Below are 18,313 nucleotides of genomic sequence, written 5' to 3'. Positions count from 1 at the left end.
GTGGGACAAGAGCTTTGGAGGTGTCCTGTATGATGGCAATTTCGGCAGCGAAAGGCTGTGTTCTCGTAATCCAAGGTTTGAGTCCAGTGGAAGTCTCCAATTTTGAGATTAATCTGGTCCGGGAGACCTTTGCTCATATCTATTTCTGCACAAATTCTGGCAAAGGTGTATAAGCCTTTTTCCCCTCTAGTGATGTCTGTGTCTAGGAAGCGGCCTAGAGAATCGCCAATCCCTTGGAATACAGCAAAGTGCCATAGATGCGCCGGGAGGTTTGGAAGTCTGACCCAGATGGGAAGTTTAGTGATGACTGCTGTAGAAGGATCGAAATCTGGGAACCAAGGGGTGAGGAATAGGCCAGCTGCACCCCAGAACCATGGGCCATCAGTTAAGGCTTTTTGATAGTCCTCACCGAAAGCAAACACTACGATGAAGAAGCCCTTTGAGCATAACAGAACCTTGCAGTTGTTGGTCCAGTTAGTGTGAAGCCATTGGTAGAGGTCTGCTGTGCGTGGCCATAACCCATTGAACCTGCAGATAATGGCATGTTCAGCAAACTTTTGAGTTTGCTCATCCAGCGATGGATGCTTTATTTCAATGGATGGGGTTTCTTCCAGTTTGTCCACCAGAAAGGGCTTGGGAGCCTGAGCTGGAGGAGCTGTTCTCTTAGGCAGCTGAGCATGGACAGCGTCCTTGTATGAAAATGCCCCAGCTGAGGAGGACTGTTCCCCAACTCCCCCTCTCAAACGAAAGGTAAAAACAATGGAAGCATTTCTCTTAATACTGTAAAAAGACAGGGGGTTAAGATCCTCGAGCTGTTTACCTTCATAGAGAAGTCGATGAGCTGCGGATGGAATCCCCACCTTGAGTTCTAGAGCAAGCTTGAGGTCTTGCACTTGATCCGACGCTCTCACCCATTGTAGCAGCGTTTTGCCCGAGTTTAGCTTGATCAGTATCTGGAACGAGGCAGAGAGATCATAGCGCTGCTTGCTGATGAGCCCCAATTTTGGTACAATTTGGGCTCATTTTGGCCTATTCTACTTGCTCAAACCATTCATTTTTTACTGCTTATGCATGCATTTCTTAGTTTATTCATGTTGTTTGTAGGAAGAAGGGTAGGCACTCTATCTACGTGACTAATGCATTATGATTCCAGGTTTTAGCATTAAAAGGGAGCAAAAGACAACGAAAAAGGAGACAAGGAGACAATGAGGTGGCACTGCTGGCTTTTAGGAGAGGATGTCCACGGTCTTGGGGACATTCCTCGTGATTCCCACCAAGAACTCCGAGCTCCAATCCATCTCCCCTCCGAGCTTAGAAGCAGCCAGTTGTTCTACAGGAACAGCAGTTATAACTGTTCTACAGGAACAGTAGTTATGACTGTCCTACAGGATCAGCAGTTAAACTCTAGTTGGACAGCCGAGCTCCTAAAATCGAGGACACTTGTTGGATCATCGTTTTTGTATAACTATAGAGGCCTTAGCCTTGGATAGGTTGTTGAAACTCTCGTATTGCTATTGTAATTTTGGAGCACAGCTCAGTTTTTGTTCCTTTTTGTAAGCCAATTTGGCATGATATCAGATTATGAATAAAGAAGGCAGATTTTGATCTAGTTCTGAGTTTTCTTAAGGAGACTATAGCTCTCAGGTTAGGGCCCAACCTGAGAGCCATAGATCCCCTCTGTTGTAGTGTTGTTTCCATTTCATTTCAGCACTTTGAGCTTTTCATTTGCACATGCAATTCGAATTACAGGTTGTTAAGTTGGTCTTTTTCATGAGTTAGATAGGAGTTGCTTATGGTGAATTTGTTTCCACTTGCGTAGTGTAGCAGAGGATAGGTATAATCGATTGGAGCTCCAACAAAAAGGTTGTTAAGGCTCACTGCCATCTCATCTGGGATTGGAGTGCAGTCCATGACTAACCACCAAAAATACGCATTTCTTTATTCCATGATTGTTGCAAACACAGTCACGTTATGTTAGATGCTTCCACATGATTCACACCTGCACCACACTCCTTTACCACAGCTTCATGCACATTCTCCTTCGCGTTTAGATTGATGTTCATTGAATTTATAAGCACAGGTAGTCTAAGTTAATGCATTTTCGGTTTGGTGATAGTCACAAGCATTTGTTCCATTTACACTGCTTTCTCTCGTTCCATTACTTCGTCCTCCATCTTGATCACGCATGCAAACACATCTTTGACCTCTGCTCCACTCTGTTATCTCCCAAAGTCTTTCACTCCTCTCGTACTTCCATTCTCTAGCCCTTTTCGTTGACATAGCCCTCTATCTTCCAACCCACTCCCTACACTCACTCCCCATCCTATTCCTTCACTTCTACAGCCATCACCAGCCTCATTCCTACCTTACACATCTCCCCCTACCATTTCATCACTCCTCCATCACGCCAAACACTCACGGTAGGTCATCCTGTAGCCGTTTGTAGACATCCTGTAGAAACCAGAGTATCCTGTAGGATCCCCTGCAGACTTCCTGTAGGAGGCCACTCACTCGGTTGCCGAGCTTCTGAATGAGAGGAACCTCTGTGGATGGATGCTAAGGATCCCTAGGGACCTCTCCTAGCCTCCCCAACCTGTCCCACGCTTTCCTTCCTTCTCCATCCCATCTGCACAATCAAACCCTAGTTAGCACAAAATCACAATCATTCCACACACTTAAGGGAAAAATACAAAAACATATCTTTCATGATGCAAGTAGTTTAGATCCATGCATTTGCACTTATTAGAGGTAACAGCAGCATTGGTAGAAGTTTCATTCACATTTTTTGCATTGTAGAGGTTAGACTAGTTAAATTAGGGTTTCCTAGGTTTACATGCTTTGATTTGCTTTCAGTTCAGTTTGTCAAGTAGAGTAGCTTTCCTTTGAGAATAGCTTTCGTCCATCAGTTAGCAAGCTTCTTCTGAGAGCCTATAGAAGTTGGCTTGAGCCCTAGCGGACTTGTGCCAGCTGACCAAGTGACAGCTGCGACAAGAGCTAGTACTTGTGCATACAGCACCGTCGCTTCCAAGTTTGTATGAACTACCGGGTTGATAAAATGAGAGACAGGAAGCCCCAGGAGTTGTAGCATTATTGCTACAATACTGGAGCTCACCATCTTTTTGGCGCCGTTGCCGGGGAAGCGGCAGAGTATTGGTGATTGTTGCTATTCTTCTATTTTCCACTACAACCTTCTTCTAAGTAGTTTATTTCATTTCCGTTATGCAATTTCATTTATGCAAAAGTAGATTAGCATTTCTTGCTTTCCCAGATTAGCATTTCCTGCTTTCATAGATTAGTATTTCCTGCTTTCATAAATTAGCATTTCCTGCTTTCCTAGAATAGCCTTTCAATTCCGCATTTCAATTCTGCAAGCATAGACTAGCATTTCATTCTTGCAATTTCATTTGAGCAAAATAGAGTAGTCCTTTCCTGCTTTCATTTCAATTTCGCAAGATAGTTAGTTGCAGTTCAATCTATTTCATGCCTTGTAGGAGTAGAGATAAGTTAGAAAAATGATTGCACAACACCCCCACTGCTTCACACAGCCAACGTTCCTCTTCGATGGCTGTGATGAAAGAACTCCTGGGTGGACATCAAGACATATCTGAAGAACCTATAGGGGAGAAGAAGAAGAAAACATTCCTCTGAAGCAAATGGCTACCAGTAGAGATGTTGGGAGCAACATCTTGTCCAAAGATGAATTTGAAAATCAGATCAAAGATTTCAAGAGTGATATGAGGCAGTTTCTTGCCATGCAACTGGATACCTTGCGGATCCAAAAGAAGCAAGAGGAAGCCAAGAGGGCTTTGGTCATTTTTTGTCCTAGGTGCCTTAAAAAGCATCCTAGGAACGAATGTCCAAGGCACTCTCTAGAAGTGTGTTTCATCTGTGAAGAATACCATCCTACAGATCAGTGCCCTTCCTTGCCCAGAATCAAAGCTACATATCAAAGAGCCAAGGGAGCCACTGAATCACTCTGTTATATGAACCAAAGGAGGCCACATGGACCCGTACCCTACCAGCAGGAACTACAAGGGATACCCGAGACCTATTATGACCCTTATCAAGCCACTTTCATGCCTTCTTGGGATCCCCCTGCTCATCCTTCCTGGTCTACACCTCCTCCTTGGTCATATTCTCCTTGTTCCTTCACAGATCCATATTATGCCCAACCAGTTGCTCATTCATTTCACTCTTATGCTCAGCCACAACCTCAGTGGAATGCACCTTATCAGGAGTGGAGGCCCCAGTATAACTCTCATCCCGCTCATTTTCCTCCACCACCTGCTCATCCACAACCATCGCCTCCTCCTCCACCAAGGCAACCCCAAATGCCTACCCAACCACAATGCCATCCATCTCCATCTCAAACTCACACCTCCACTCATCTACCCGTACCATTTCCAAAGCCATGCAATGGAGTAGCTCAACCCCATTGCAAATCTAAGGCATGACATATCCAAACAACTCCTCTTGAGCCCAATGATCTTCACCAAAGCTCAGGAAGAGTGTTGCAAAAAAGAGATCATCGTGAAAGCATTGAAGGACCAAAGGCAAAAGAAGATCCAAAAGAAAAGATCAAAGAACCATGGGCTGCACTTGATGAAGAGAAGAGATCAGAATCAGAGATGGAGAAAGTTCCCTCATGGTTACCATCAAATCTTCCATGTATTCAAGAGAAAGATCAGCAAAAGGAGGAAGATGAGAAAGTCATGATAGAAAGTGACATGAAGAATGATCCAGATCAGCAAAGGGACCAAGGATATCAAAGCTATATTGAGACATGGTTCCAGACAGTCACTAAGTTGCAGCAGTACTCTCTTCCTCAACTATGTTTGATCCCTTCAAAGTCAGATCATTTGGTCTCTGAGATCTGGATACCTGTCAGAGCATGCATTTCGAGCCTCCACATCATTTTTTCTCTAATCTCGATTTGCACATGGCTCCATTGGAAGTATTCTTATACTTGAAAGGAATTTTGTTTTTCAAGTAGGGTAGGGTAGGAAAAAAAAAAAAAAATGAAAAAAGAGGAAAATAAAAATCTAAGGTGAAAACCCCCTCGGAGGCGCCTTAGATTGGCTCATTGATTGAAAACCTCCATGAGGCGGTCAATGGGTTGGAAAGAAAAGAAAATAAAAGAGAAAAAGATCCTTGGGTGAAAACCTCTCTGAGGCGCCCAAGGCAGGTGGTAGGGGTGAAAACCTCATTGAGGCGCCCCTGCTATCTTTCAAAAAAAAAAAAAAAAAAAGAGATAAAGATCCTTGAGTGAAAACCTCTCTGAGGCGCTTAAGGCAGGTGGTAGGGGTGAAAACCTCATTGAGGCGCCCCTGCTATCTTTCAAAAAAAAAAACAAAAAGAAAAAAACAAGATCAATAAGTCATTATGTGAAATTTGCATGCAGATTGCAGGTGTTCTATGGAGGAGAGGAAGCCTCTCAACTCAAAGCCAGAAGTCCTTATCATGCAGCCAGGACACCTCACCAGCACCTCCTCCAAGAATGCCTATGTTCTTCAAGGTATGTGCACTTTTATTATAAACTGAGTCTTCTACAGGAAGACACAGATTTTCTACAGGAAGGTGCGATTTTCTACAGGAAGGTGCAAATTTCTACAGGAAGAGCTGCCTGTCTACAGGAAGCTCTGTACTTCTACAGGAAACTTCCTGTAGAAGCTTAGAACGAGCCAGAATGCGTTTCATGAGCAGATCTGATGACTACGGGTTGGTGTGGACGCATGCAAGCCTCTTTTGGGCCCATGCACGACGTTGATACCTTGCTCCACCATCCTCGTCACCATGCAACTAAGATCCCTGCACCAGCAAACCAGATCAATGAGTTCTCGTGGAAAAATCAGTTGTCAGAGAAAAATGAACACTGAGAGCTCATACCATGTCCATGTCAAGCATCAGAAGCTTCGGGAGCGCGATTAGCAGGTCATCTCCATTGTCAAGTAGCATGCACCCAAGGAGGTGAGACTGTTACAAGGCACCCCGCGGGAATCCTGTAGCAGTCAAACCTGCAGGAGTGGATACCATTCATCGCCTAGGCATCTGCAAGCAACACACGGGCGCATGCAACCAGAGCGTCCACTACAGCGCCAACATCCTGTAACCACGAGCCTCCGGGACTGTGTAAGCCACATGCAGCAGGTAGATCCGTCGTCCAAAAAACTGAAAATCATGTGCAGACGCGCGCAGGTAAGTGTTCTAATCCTTCCTTCCATCAAATCGCATGAGTATCACTTTGATTTGTTTGCATGGCGTAGAAATGAATGGTTGAGCGGCCGTAAGGCCAGTTGACTGGCCACGTTGGCTAGTGAAGGGATAGTCAGATGATGGGTGGCAGCCACGACAAAGGGAACACGCAGCACGCCCGTGAAGATCAGTCCCGTCAACCGAGAAACGAGTTTAACCGAAAAGGGCGGCGGCAGATCTGTGGGAATGAATGCGGCAGCAAGTGAATGTGCAGGCGGATGATGGGTGACGTCACCCAACGGTCCGGCGGGGACAGCTCACCCTCCGCGCCACGAGCTGCGCCGATTCAAAATCTAATCGGCTAGATTGTGCGCGTATATCCATCCACCTCCACTTCAAAACTTGAGTAACTCTTCTGAATACCTCTGCATGTTGATACGCCAAGCTTTCGGCCGACTGAACGCCGGTGAAGCACCTCTCGACCGCTGGCCAACTACCGTTCTCCCCGAAGCCTACGCACTGCTCCTACAGGAACAGTTTCTACAGGAACGCAGTCCTACAGGAAGCAGTTTCTACAGGAACGCAGCTCTACAGGAAGGTGAAGTCTTCACGTAAGAAAAGGTGGCAGAAAAGAGGTAACCCTGAAACTCCTTCCGCAATTGGCTTTCAAAGGTGGCAAGGTCATTATTCACAGTCTGGTCATAAAAAATATTGGATTGCCGTGCCTATACTATCGCTTCTACAGGATAGCAGTATAATTAGACTGTGGTCTGTGAATTCATTGCATGCTCTGTCTATAAGACCGAATTTCCTTTGTATCTACCGCCTTTGGTCAAAACCACTGTGTTCATCATGCCTGGTGGGTTTATAAGACGAGAGCCCACTGATTCAAATACATTAAGGAGAAACCTGGCAGTGGTTGAGCTCTTCACTAGAGCACAATGGATGCCTTTTTGTGATAAACTACAGGGCTACGATGATGAAGTAACTGAGGAATTCTTGCAGGCTCTGCAGCCTAAGTCCCAGACACTGGCCACAGTAACCTTCAGAGGTCTAAGCCTCAAACTCACCCCAGAACACATCAGTCGGATCACAGAACTTCCTATGGGCCTGCCGTGGGACAAAGACGAGAGAAAGCTGAGTCAGCAAGCCAAGAAGGAGTTCTTCCCACCTGAGGAAGAATTCTCTGAGGATAAAAACGGGGTGAGGAGGACCAGCCTGTCACCACCATGGAACGAAGTCAGTTTGCACATTATGAAATATATTACTTGTGAAGGCCGGTTCAGTATCGTGTATGCATATCACTTCCGGCTCCTCACTGAGTTAAGGCACGGAATTGACCTTCCTGTAGAGCAAAAACTAAGCATCCCTTATTATCTCCTGCAGTCCCTAATGGAGTGTGCTACAAAGCTAAGACAGGGCATCCCTGATCAGATAGCCCATCATGGGTTAATAAAATTGCTTGTGGAGGATGCACTGCACTCATATAAAGTTCCCCTCTCCTGGGAGTCATTTAGGAATCTAACACGAGATGGGGACATTAAAATGTTGATCGAAGATAGTGGCTCCTCCAGCACTGAAGACAAGGAAGCGGTGGCTGAGGAAAAGAAGGCTGAAGAAAAAGTTGACTCCCCCATCCTGTCAGCAAGAGAAATAAGGTCAAAAAGCAGAAGAGACAAAGTTGGGGCAGGCCATGTCAGCCCAATTACCTCTTCAGCACTCACAAGCAAACAAAAGGATCAAACCCCTGCAGCAAAGCAAGTAAAAGTAAAGACACCTACCACTACAGGAAAGGAGAAGCGAGCCTCTACAGGAAGCCCGAAGATCAGTGAGAAGCAGGCTTCTACAGGAAGCCCGAAAACAAAGACAAAGGCTTCTACAGGAAGCCCGAAGATCAGTAAGGAGCAGGCTTCTACAGGAAGCCCAAGAGCAACGACCAAGGCTTCTACAGGAAGCCCGAAAATCGTTGGAGAACAGGCTTCTACAGGAGGCCCAAAAACGGAGACAAAGGCTTCTACAGGAAGCCCGAAAGTGCAACCACGGGCTTCTACAGGAAGCCCGAAGACAGAGACAGGGGCTTCTACAAGAAGCCCGAGATTGGAAAGAGGGGCTTCTACAAGAGGCCCGAAGGTCATTGAGAAACAGCCTCCTATAGAGAGTCCGAAGACAAAGAAAGAATCTTCTACAGGAGGCCCGGAAGCGGGCAAAGCAGGGTCTTCCACAGGAAGCCCGAAATCTAAAAAGGAGGGTCCCTCTACAAGGAGCTCCGAGAGAGCAAAACGCAAGAAAGAGAAGGCTGGCATTCTCGAAAAGGAGGCAGCAGCGACACTGGCTGCCCTCAGCACACCTCCAAAACCGAAAGAGAAAAGGGAGAGGGAGACCCCTCTACCACCTGAAGCCAGGAGAAGCAAGAGGATGACCGCGGGCAAGCCACAGCCTCCACCCAGCAGCCAAACCACTTCAGGGGATGTCCCTACTTCACCCAGTGCAAGGACCCCCTCTAAAACATCAGCTACCCCCGAAAAGGGGAGCCCAAAAATAACTTCCTGGACACGAAAGATAGGCCAGTCGCCTTCCGAAGCCCGACTCAAGGAAATAGAAAAGGGGAAGGAAGCATCACCCTCGTCACCACCAGGGGCAGAGAAGGCAGGGCCATCAAAAGCAGAAAAGAAAGAGCCTGTTCTGGTCCCGAGTCCTCGGCCAAGGACAAGGAGCAGGAGCAAGGTTGCTCAAGGATGAGCAAATGGTTCAGCTGGGGGGTGATGATGAGCCCCAATTTTTGTACAATTTGGGCTCATTTTGGCCTATTCTACTTGCTCAAACCATTCATTTTTTACTGCTTATGCATGCATTTCTTAGTTTATTCATGTTGTTTGTAGGAAGAAGGGTAGGCACTCTATCTACGTGACTAATGCATTATGATTCCAGGTTTTGGCATTAAAAGGGAGCAAAAGACAACGAAAAAGGAGACAAGGAGACAATGAGGTGGCACTGCTGGCTTTTAGGAGAGGATGTCCACGGTCTTGGGGACATTCCTCGTGATTCCCACCAAGAACTCCGAGCTCCAATCCATCTCCCCTCCGAGCTTAGAAGCAGCTAGCTGTTCTACAGGAACAGCAGTTATAACTGTTCTACAGGAACAGTAGTTATGACTGTCCTACAGGATCAGCAGTTAAACTCTAGTTGGACAACCGAGCTCCTAAAATCGAGGACACTTGTTGGATCATCGTTTTTGTATAAGTATAGAGGCCTTAGCCTTGGATAGGTTGTTGAAACTCTCGTATTTCTATTGTAATTTTGGAGCACAGCTCAGTTTTTGTTCCTTTTTGTAAGCCAATTTGGCATGATATCAGATTATGAATAAAGAAGGCAGATTTTGATCTAGTTCTGAGTTTTCTTAAGGAGACTATAGCTCTCAGGTTAGGGCCCAACCTGAGAGCCATAGATCCCCTCTGCTGTAGTGTTGTTTCCATTTCATTTCAGCGCTTCGAGCTTTTCATTTGCACATGCAATTCGAATTACAGGTTGTTAAGTTGGTCTTTTTCATGAGTTAGATAGGAGTTGCTTATGGTGAATTTGTTTCCACTTGCGTAGTGTAGCAGAGGATAGGTATAATCGATTGGAGCTCCAACAAAAAGGTTGTTAAGGCTCACTGCCATCTCATCTGGGATTGGAGTGCAGTCCATGACTAACCACCAAAAATACGCATTTCTTTATTCCATGATTGCTGCAAACACAGTCACGTTATGTTAGATGCTTCCACATGATTCACACCTGCACCACACTCCTTTACCACAGCTTCATGCACATTCTCCTTCGCGTTTAGATTGCTGTTCATTGAATTTATAAGCACAGGTAGTCTAAGTTAATGCATTTTCGGTTTGGTGATAGTCACAAGCATTTGTTCCATTTACACTGCTTTCTCTCGTTCCATTACTTCGTCCTCCATCTTGATCACGCATGCAAACACATCTTTGACCTCTGCTCCGCTCTGTTATCTCCCAAAGTCTTTCACTCCTCTCGTACTTCCATTCTCTAGCCCTTTTCGTTGACATAGCCCTCTATCTTCCAACCCACTCCCTACACTCACTCCCCATCCTATTCCTTCACTTCTACAGCCATCACCAGCCTCATTCCTACCTTACACATCTCCCCCTACCATTTCATCACTCCTCCATCACGCCAAACACTCACGGTAGGTCATCCTGTAGCCGTTTGTAGACATCCTGTAGAAAGCAGAGTATCCTATAGGATCCCCTGCAGACTTCCTGTAGGAGGCCACTCACTCGGTTGCCGAGCTTCTGAATGAGAGGAACCTCTGTGGATGGATGCTAAGGATCCCTAGGGACCTCTCCTAGCCTCCCCAACCTGTCCCACGCTTTCCTTCCTTCTCCATCCCATCTACACAATCAAACCCTAGTTAGCACAAAATCACAATCATTCCACACACTTAAGGGAAAAATACAAAAACATATCTTTCATGATGCAAGTAGTTTAGATCCATGCATTTGCACTTATTAGAGGTAACAGCAGCATTGGTAGAAGTTTCATTCACATTTTTTGCATTGTAGAGGTTAGACTAGTTAAATTAGGGTTTCCTAGGTTTACATGCTTTGATTTGCTTTCAGTTCAGTTTGTCAAGTAGAGTAGCTTTCCTTTGAGAATAGCTTTCGTCCATCAGTTAGCAAGCTTCTTCTGAGAGCCTATAGAAGTTGGCTTGAGCCCTAGCAGACTTGTGCCAGCTGACCAAGTGACAGCTGCGACAAGAGCTAGTACTTGTGCATACAGCACCGTCGCTTCCAAGTTTGTACGAACTACCGGGTTGATAAAATGAGAGACAGGAAGCCCCAGGAGTTGTAGCATTATTGCTACAATACTGGAGCTCACCACTTGCTTCTGCAGATCTGAGACGTGAGAAGGCTGGAACTTTGAAGGGCTTTCTTTTCCTGAACTTGCCGCGGGGGTTTGTGAGGAGATGAGGAGAGAATCCTCAGGTCGTTGGTTCTGTCATTGCGATCTGCCCCAAAGAGTTTCCAGATGGTCCATCCGTGCCGATTCAGGAAGCTTGAAGAGTTCTGAGGGTCAATAACAGAGAAATGGCGAATCTGGGGGGATAGAGAAGGTGTAAATATGATTGAGCAGCCTTTCAGGGCAAAGACTTTCTTCCCGCGATGCCTTACAGCTCTAAGCATGAAATGTCCATAATCCAAGGGATCCAAAGTCCCTAAAAGTGTTGTTCCTACCCCTAGAGGAACAAGGTCAACCAATTACAGCTTCTCCCAGAAGTTCTCCACCAGAAACTACTCAAAATTGGTCAAAACTGGATCAGCGCACCTAAATGCACTACCAGGGTGCTATGCAGCGCACCTTGTACACACGAGAAGTACACTCATATTTATTTATAATTATTAAAAAATATTTTAATTTTTATAAATATTTTGGAATTTCATTTTAAAAATATAATTAAAAAATAATAATATTTGATCAAATCATATATATATATTATTTTCCATAGCTGAAATAATTAAAAATTATTTATTATTATTATATTTATTTAATTTACATTAATTTCAAATTTTACACGTTAAAAAACAAGTCTTTAAAAAACTAAACAAATCCTGTTGATCGTATAATCTTAATATTTAAAATAAAAATTATATAACTATTTTTCATCTTTAATGAAAATATAATCGTAAAAGTATTTACAAAAAATATCCTTTAAATATAAATTTTAAAAATATATGCAAAGCATATTCACTGTATAATATTTTACTCCGTTTCTTTCCCGCTTAAAAGACAAATTATATTACATCCATAGTTTAGTCTGTCTTTCCCGCTTAAAACTGAATGAGCTAATTTGTATATTAGTTATCAATCGTTTTCACTCTATTTAAAAAATATGAATATCTTTTTAACAAAATCATTTTTATTAATTTGAAAAAAGATTTATAAGCATTAAAATCATTTTTATTATCAACCGAAAAAAGGCATTCACAATTGCCGAATAAAAGTTGGAGTTTAACTATAGTATAATGTGGTGTCCAAGAAAGATGATCGAGCGTGCGGGCGGTTGTTGTTTCAAAATAAAACCCAAGATGGTTTTTCTGGGAGAGTGCGCAATTTATGAGATGATATTTAGTAGGCGTTCTTTCTTTCCATTATTTCAGACCTTCATATCATCATTATTGTCAATACCAAGCCACGCCATGACGGTTGCTTTTACTCTTTTCTACATTTCAAGGTGATGGGAATTCTCTTCCTTAGCCAGCCGACCAGTGAAGTTCACCCTGATTTTCCCTCCTGCTACTTTGGATAATGGTGAATACTTATATCAAATTTCTCTACTCGATGACTAATTATAACTTATAGAATTTTTTTTCAATAATCTTTTTTTTTTAATGGATTTGTCTGAGGTGAAAAGAAAAGTTAAAAATTGTTGTATCGAAAACAAGGTTAGTCAAAAAAATAGAAACAAGGAGAGTTGGGAACAGTGGGGAGAGCCCTAGCAATATTTTTACCATCACATATATTAAAGCTAAAATAACCTGCACAACCCAAATAGTAAAGGAAGAATCATGACATGAAATGACAAGGAAAAAGACCAAGAAGGACAACCTTCAAATGAATTGACAACCCAAGGAACTAGTCATATATTCAATAACAATCTCATAGGATTAAGGGAACCATTAACATGTGCCACATCTAACCTTATATTACAACATCAATCTTCCACAATATTAAGACTACATCAAGGGATACTGCAAGATAAAAATCCTCACACTTAATCCCTTTACATGTGAAAAGACTTGCCTTGAAATAGATAATTCTAACAAACAACCATAATAGCCACTCAAGATAAAAACCCAAAATATCCAAGAGAAGAGATGATGAAATAGAGCCTCACATTTACTTGGTTTTACCTTTTACATGATCCTCAACTAAGTTAAGAGGGGTTACCTTATCAATCCAACCATGACTACAAATGGAAATTGGCTATCCAACCATGACTACAAATGGAAATTGGTTATTCTTTATATAGAGTCTAGCTCAACTTCCTTTAAAATAATAATTGTCTCCTAGATCCCCGATTCCTCGAAAAATAAGATTAAAATATAAATATCTCATAACCCATTCAAATGTCAAGTCAACCAATGCATAAAGTAATGGGAAAGTTATGCCATTTGTCTTCTCCTCAAGGTGGATGTTTCCACCATCTAGGGTTAAACCATGTAACAACATCTCTATATGCATTGATTAGTTTATTAGTTGATGATAATGTAGAGGACATCGTTTCCATTGATTGTGCCAATGCTCCATATGCCAACCATTCAAGTCGTATTTCAATCATGTGTAAAGGGGTTGATTTAATATGTTGTTATGTTTTTCTCATGAAGTTTGTAGATACGTTGACAATGTATCGTATTAAAAGTGAACTCATTGTACGTTTTGATGTTGTTATAAGAATTCACAAATCAATCGCTTTGTTGCAAATAGAGGTTGAGAATAACACCTAGGAAATGACTTACAAGCCTCTTATATAGTATTACTAGAAGTATTGACTAAAAGGGTGTCGTTAGGCTACTGAAACAGGTCCTCCTTTTCCATGTTGGAAATGGTGATGAACAAATGTATGAACAAAACATATGCCTCGTCGATTTCTATATGGGAAAACATATGAAGAATTGATGTATCTGTTATAATCCCTTATCTATGTCTAAGAGGTAAGATTATTGGTGTCGATAAGACAAAATGACAAGAAATTTAAAAATCTTCACCCTGTAGCTACAAATTGAAGGAAAATTCTTGGACTGAGAAATATACTTGCAACTGTTGAGCCTTGGTATTGCACCAAGAATGTTGCAACTCCCAAGGGCTCCTCAACTCAAATTATCAACCCGGGGTTCGTACAAAATTCGAGGTGACAATGCTATATGTACTGCAGATAGGATTCCACTCATACCACCCTTAGTTATGACATTAGATCAAAAAGTGCTCAAAGACCCTTCCTCCTACTAAATTAGAATGAAACCTTGCTGATAAAGGTACAATTGGAAATTGCTTCTAGCCATGAAAATTTAAATGCCATTGAATCAACTTGTAAATGCTAACTAATCAATTCATGAAATGACAAAGGTTAATCTACTTGTAGAAGATCTTGTAGAATTCATCAAATTACCTCATCTACTCGCAGAAAGGAAGTTAATTTATCTTTCATAATTCCTCAAACTACCAATCATAATTGCATGTACCATCTACCTAGTTCACACTTGCTTATAAATCAGTAACTTGTTTGTATGATAAAGAAACTAACTCTATTATGTTTTTGCAGTGAAGAAAAGGAAGGGTTGGAATGGCATAGGAGCTTTCCATGATTATAAAATCACAGCTAGGGGTCATTATGCATCTGTGCTAAGTCAAAGTTGCAAAGGGGATAGAAACTCGTGAAGGAAAATGTTGCGACAGGTTTGCTACAGAGGATTGCTACAGGAGGCCCGTAAGGCTACAAGAGGGCATATGAGTGGTCTTTGAAGGTGGAAACGATATCTTGAGGGTATGGAGAGGTGGATGGGAGTTGAAGCAAATGGAAGGAGGTTGGTTTGAGCCCCTGTCCAAGCTCAGGACCTCTCGAAGGCATGTCTTGCACTAGGATGAGTGATCTCATTATACTAGGCATAATGGCTTATAAAACAGGGTTTTGGGACAGAGTTTGGAAGTGGAAGGAAAAGGTGAAGGAGCTTAAGATGGAAGTGGTGAAGGTGCCCTTCCCTACAGGTCAACTAACCCTACAATCAATCACATGCATCCATCCATTTATCATTAACAAAATGAAATGACTTATGATGAAAAAGTTGAGTTGAATTTAAATAACATCGCGTTCATGCAATACCATTGATTTTATCACTAAACTGACTTCTAAGCTACAGAGAGCAAATGTAAAATAGGACAACTAACACTAATCTATTTCCAATCAATCATAAACACAATATTTTTGGGATGTGGTTGTGAATCCTTCCACTCATTCTCCCATGAGAGAGTTGATGTAGAGCCTACAACCACAAGATTTTATAGATTAATCTCTATTGAAATGCAAGAAACTATGTAATACATGGAATCAAGAAGAAACATAAGTACAATAAGAGGGGCCAAAGCCTCCGGGTTGGGCCCAAACCCAAGGGTCTCAGTCGTTTGAAACTAACTCAGATGCAGCTTAAAATCCAACTTCTCATTATCAAAAAGTGTAGGTCTATTACATCACATAAAAGCTTAAATTAACAATGTCAAGCTTAAACCTCAATAGCTACACCTAGCTAAAAAAAAACTTTGAATCCTAATGAGCTCTTCTTCTAGCTTATTTATACAAAAGGGCAGTTGAAGCAGCTCCCTTTAAAGTAGGAGTGGTTCCCTCCTTGATCTCGAAAAATGTGGATCTTGTCCCTTTTGATCTTCACTTGGCCTAGGAGTCACTCAGTTGCCAATGAACTCGAACTGGTGAGAGAGGATATTGTGATCCCAAGTCAAGTCTAGGGAGTTAAGGAGGTGGAAAACCCCCCTAGATTCTCTCCTAGTTATCTCCATCAAGCCCCGCATAGTAATAGCCTCAAAAATGCTTCATTTTCCTGCAATTAAACCACATCAGACCAAATACTATGACAAACACATTTTACTCTTCTTGCTAAGCAAAATATAACAAAAAAATGTGAATTAATGTAAGAGAATGATAGTTTTAAGGTTGGAGGATGGCACACTGATATTCAAAATGTACCTGTTGATGGGACTCATCATGACCCCCCTGCTGAAGTTGTTGCTCATCCTTTGAGCAACTCAGTCATCCATGTGCAACTATTTCATGGCTCTGGTGGTCTGCCTGACATCCCATGGCTCCTCATATGGTGCCATATTGGGGGTAAAAACCTGCATTCCTCTCTATCTTTGTCCACTCTCTCTACTCTCCTGCTTCATCTCTTCCTTCTTGTAAGCCTAGCAGCAAGGGTGGACTAAGCTTGCGTCATATCCAGCTAATTTTCATCCTTTGCATGATCCTCTTGTATAGTGGCATTCTCTCCAAGGCATTACTTGGCCTTTCATGAGAGTGATATTCTTTGATCTGTAGACTGTGGGGTAAGGCATGCCATCTCCTCTGGAAAGCTTGCAGACTTTTTGTTCCCAACATCCTGAATGTGTCTTCAAAGTGTAGAATGGCTTGCTCCTAGGTAGCAATGTATTTGGGTGCTAAAGCAGCATCATTGGAGATGAGGCCATGATTGCTAATGACAACCTTTGGGCTCACTAGCTCTACCCTGATATACAATGGTTCCTTTTCCTCCTTTGCCATTACCCTTTTCACCTCCTCAACTCTTGTCTCCTCATGAGTCATCCAGGATGCTAAATCCATCAACTGCATATCTCCCAATCTTGAATTGGGATCCCAAAAATTCATATTTTTCAAAGTGAGGTTGTGCATGTAAAATTCAGCCAATTTTGCTTTGTCTTCCATGTTAGTTTGGCTGCAAAATTCAATGAACTGCTTGTAGTCCTGAAAAGGCAGAGATCCATATTGTGCCAAAGTTTTGATTTGGAACTGCAGCCATTGTTCTTTGAGAAAGAAGGCATAATATTTTTATGGTTGTTTGAATTGTAGTTCTTCCATGGAGAGACTTGCCATGGTGTCAAGTTGTGTTTCTTTCTCTTGCAACCTCTCTCTCAACCTCATGTTTTCTACCTATAGTTTCTCCTTCATCATGGACTCTCTCATTCTCAAATCACTTAACTCTTTTCCCATTTCAATGACCTTTTCTTCCATGAGGCCTACATCCTCTACCTTCTTAGATTTAGAAATTTTCATCCACCTGTGGGTTCTACCTCTCTCTATCTCCAGCTCATAAAGGAGTGGGATTGCAAACTTTTTAGGGATAATCCTTCCTTCTTCAATGAATTTGTAGTAGGATCTCAAGCTAGGTTGTGGGCTAGGTTCTTGGAGCTCTTGTAGGTATTTTCCAACAGTCTTTGAGGTGGTGGCTTCCTCTTGTGAATATTTCTTGTGCTCCTGTAGCTTCCCCTATCCTACATGTAGTAAAATTTGCCCCTCCTATAGCAAACCCTGTCTCTCCTATAGAAAACCCTGATCCTCTTGTAGCTTCTCTTTTTCCTCTTCCTTAAAGGCAGATTGTGTCATTGTCTTATTGAAGGTGCCATACCTAGTGGTAGGCCTACTCATAGGTGTTATGGGTGACTCAGTTTTGGTTTTACGATGAGTGACCTCCTCAATCTTTCCTTCAGTGGGTCCTATTTCTTCCTTTTTTCTTGGTGACTTGTCAATAATTATAGGAACCCTTGTAGGAGTTTATGGTTTCCCTTGTCTAATTATAGTGCTCTTCCTAGTTCTGAAATATATTTGACTTGGCCTTGATTGCTTCCTCCTAGGGTTGACATGAATGCCCAATGTAGCTAAGGTTGTAGATACTTCCTGTTCAGTGCCCTCTGCTCCTTGGGGTGGATAAGTCTCCTCAGGGCTTATTCTTTCTTCTTCTTTCTTTTCCTCCTCTTCTCCTTTCATCTCTGCTTCTCCTTCCTTTATCTTTGATGCCTCTTTTTCCTCTATTTTTATTTCTACTTCTTTTGTTCTTGCTGCCTCTTCCTTCTCTGTATTTTCTCCTTCTTCTTCCTATGTTTTTCCTTCTCTTCCTCCAATCCTAGAGGTTGGACTCTCTCCTGGTGTGAGGGCTTCTGTTTCTATGAAAGTCTCCCTATCCATGTCCACAAATTTTTTCCATATGACAGGGATTCTCAAGTGGTTTATAGCATCTACCACTATCAATTTGATGAGGCCATGGTGAGCTAAATGTTGGTGTTTTCCTTCCCTTACCTTCTAACTCATCTCCATGATTGATTGCATAAGGAAATGAGGGACACTAAGTCTTTAAGAAAGGGGTAATTTTGCCTTGAATCTCAACTCGTGGATCAATCTGAAGTGGTAGGCATAAAGCACACTTACTCTCCCTTCACAAGATATATATTTAAAGATATGGTAATCTACCTCATCCCAAGTGTAAGGCATACTTTCTCTTCTCACTCCATTCTTGTCTTCTACAGACTTCTCGAAAGTGATAGGCCTCCAAATTAG

The 18,313-nt window shown here is 42.5% G+C and overlaps 1 protein-coding gene across 1 annotated transcript in view; it reads right to left on the bottom strand.

Moving 5' to 3' along the window:
• Nucleotides 1-474: 474 nt before the first annotated feature.
• Nucleotides 475-18,313, bottom strand: part of LOC149254035 (calcium-transporting ATPase, endoplasmic reticulum-type-like) — a 58,093-nt gene continuing 40,254 nt past the window's right edge. The window contains exons 5-6 of the mRNA XM_089454659.1: nt 624-780; nt 475-528 (exon numbers count right to left, since the gene is read on the bottom strand). Of these exons, the coding sequence (XP_089310785.1) occupies nt 475-528; nt 624-780 (211 nt within the window). The remainder of the gene's footprint in view (nt 529-623; nt 781-18,313) is intronic.

This window comes from Pinus tabuliformis, chromosome 7 (assembly GCF_031772625.1).
Source record: "Pinus tabuliformis cultivar Carrire ecotype Pingquan chromosome 7, CPIR1, whole genome shotgun sequence".
Classification (NCBI taxonomy): Eukaryota; Viridiplantae; Streptophyta; class Pinopsida; order Pinales; family Pinaceae; genus Pinus; species Pinus tabuliformis.
Note: the sequence above shows the minus strand (reverse complement) of the source record. Positions and strands in the feature narration are given on the sequence as shown.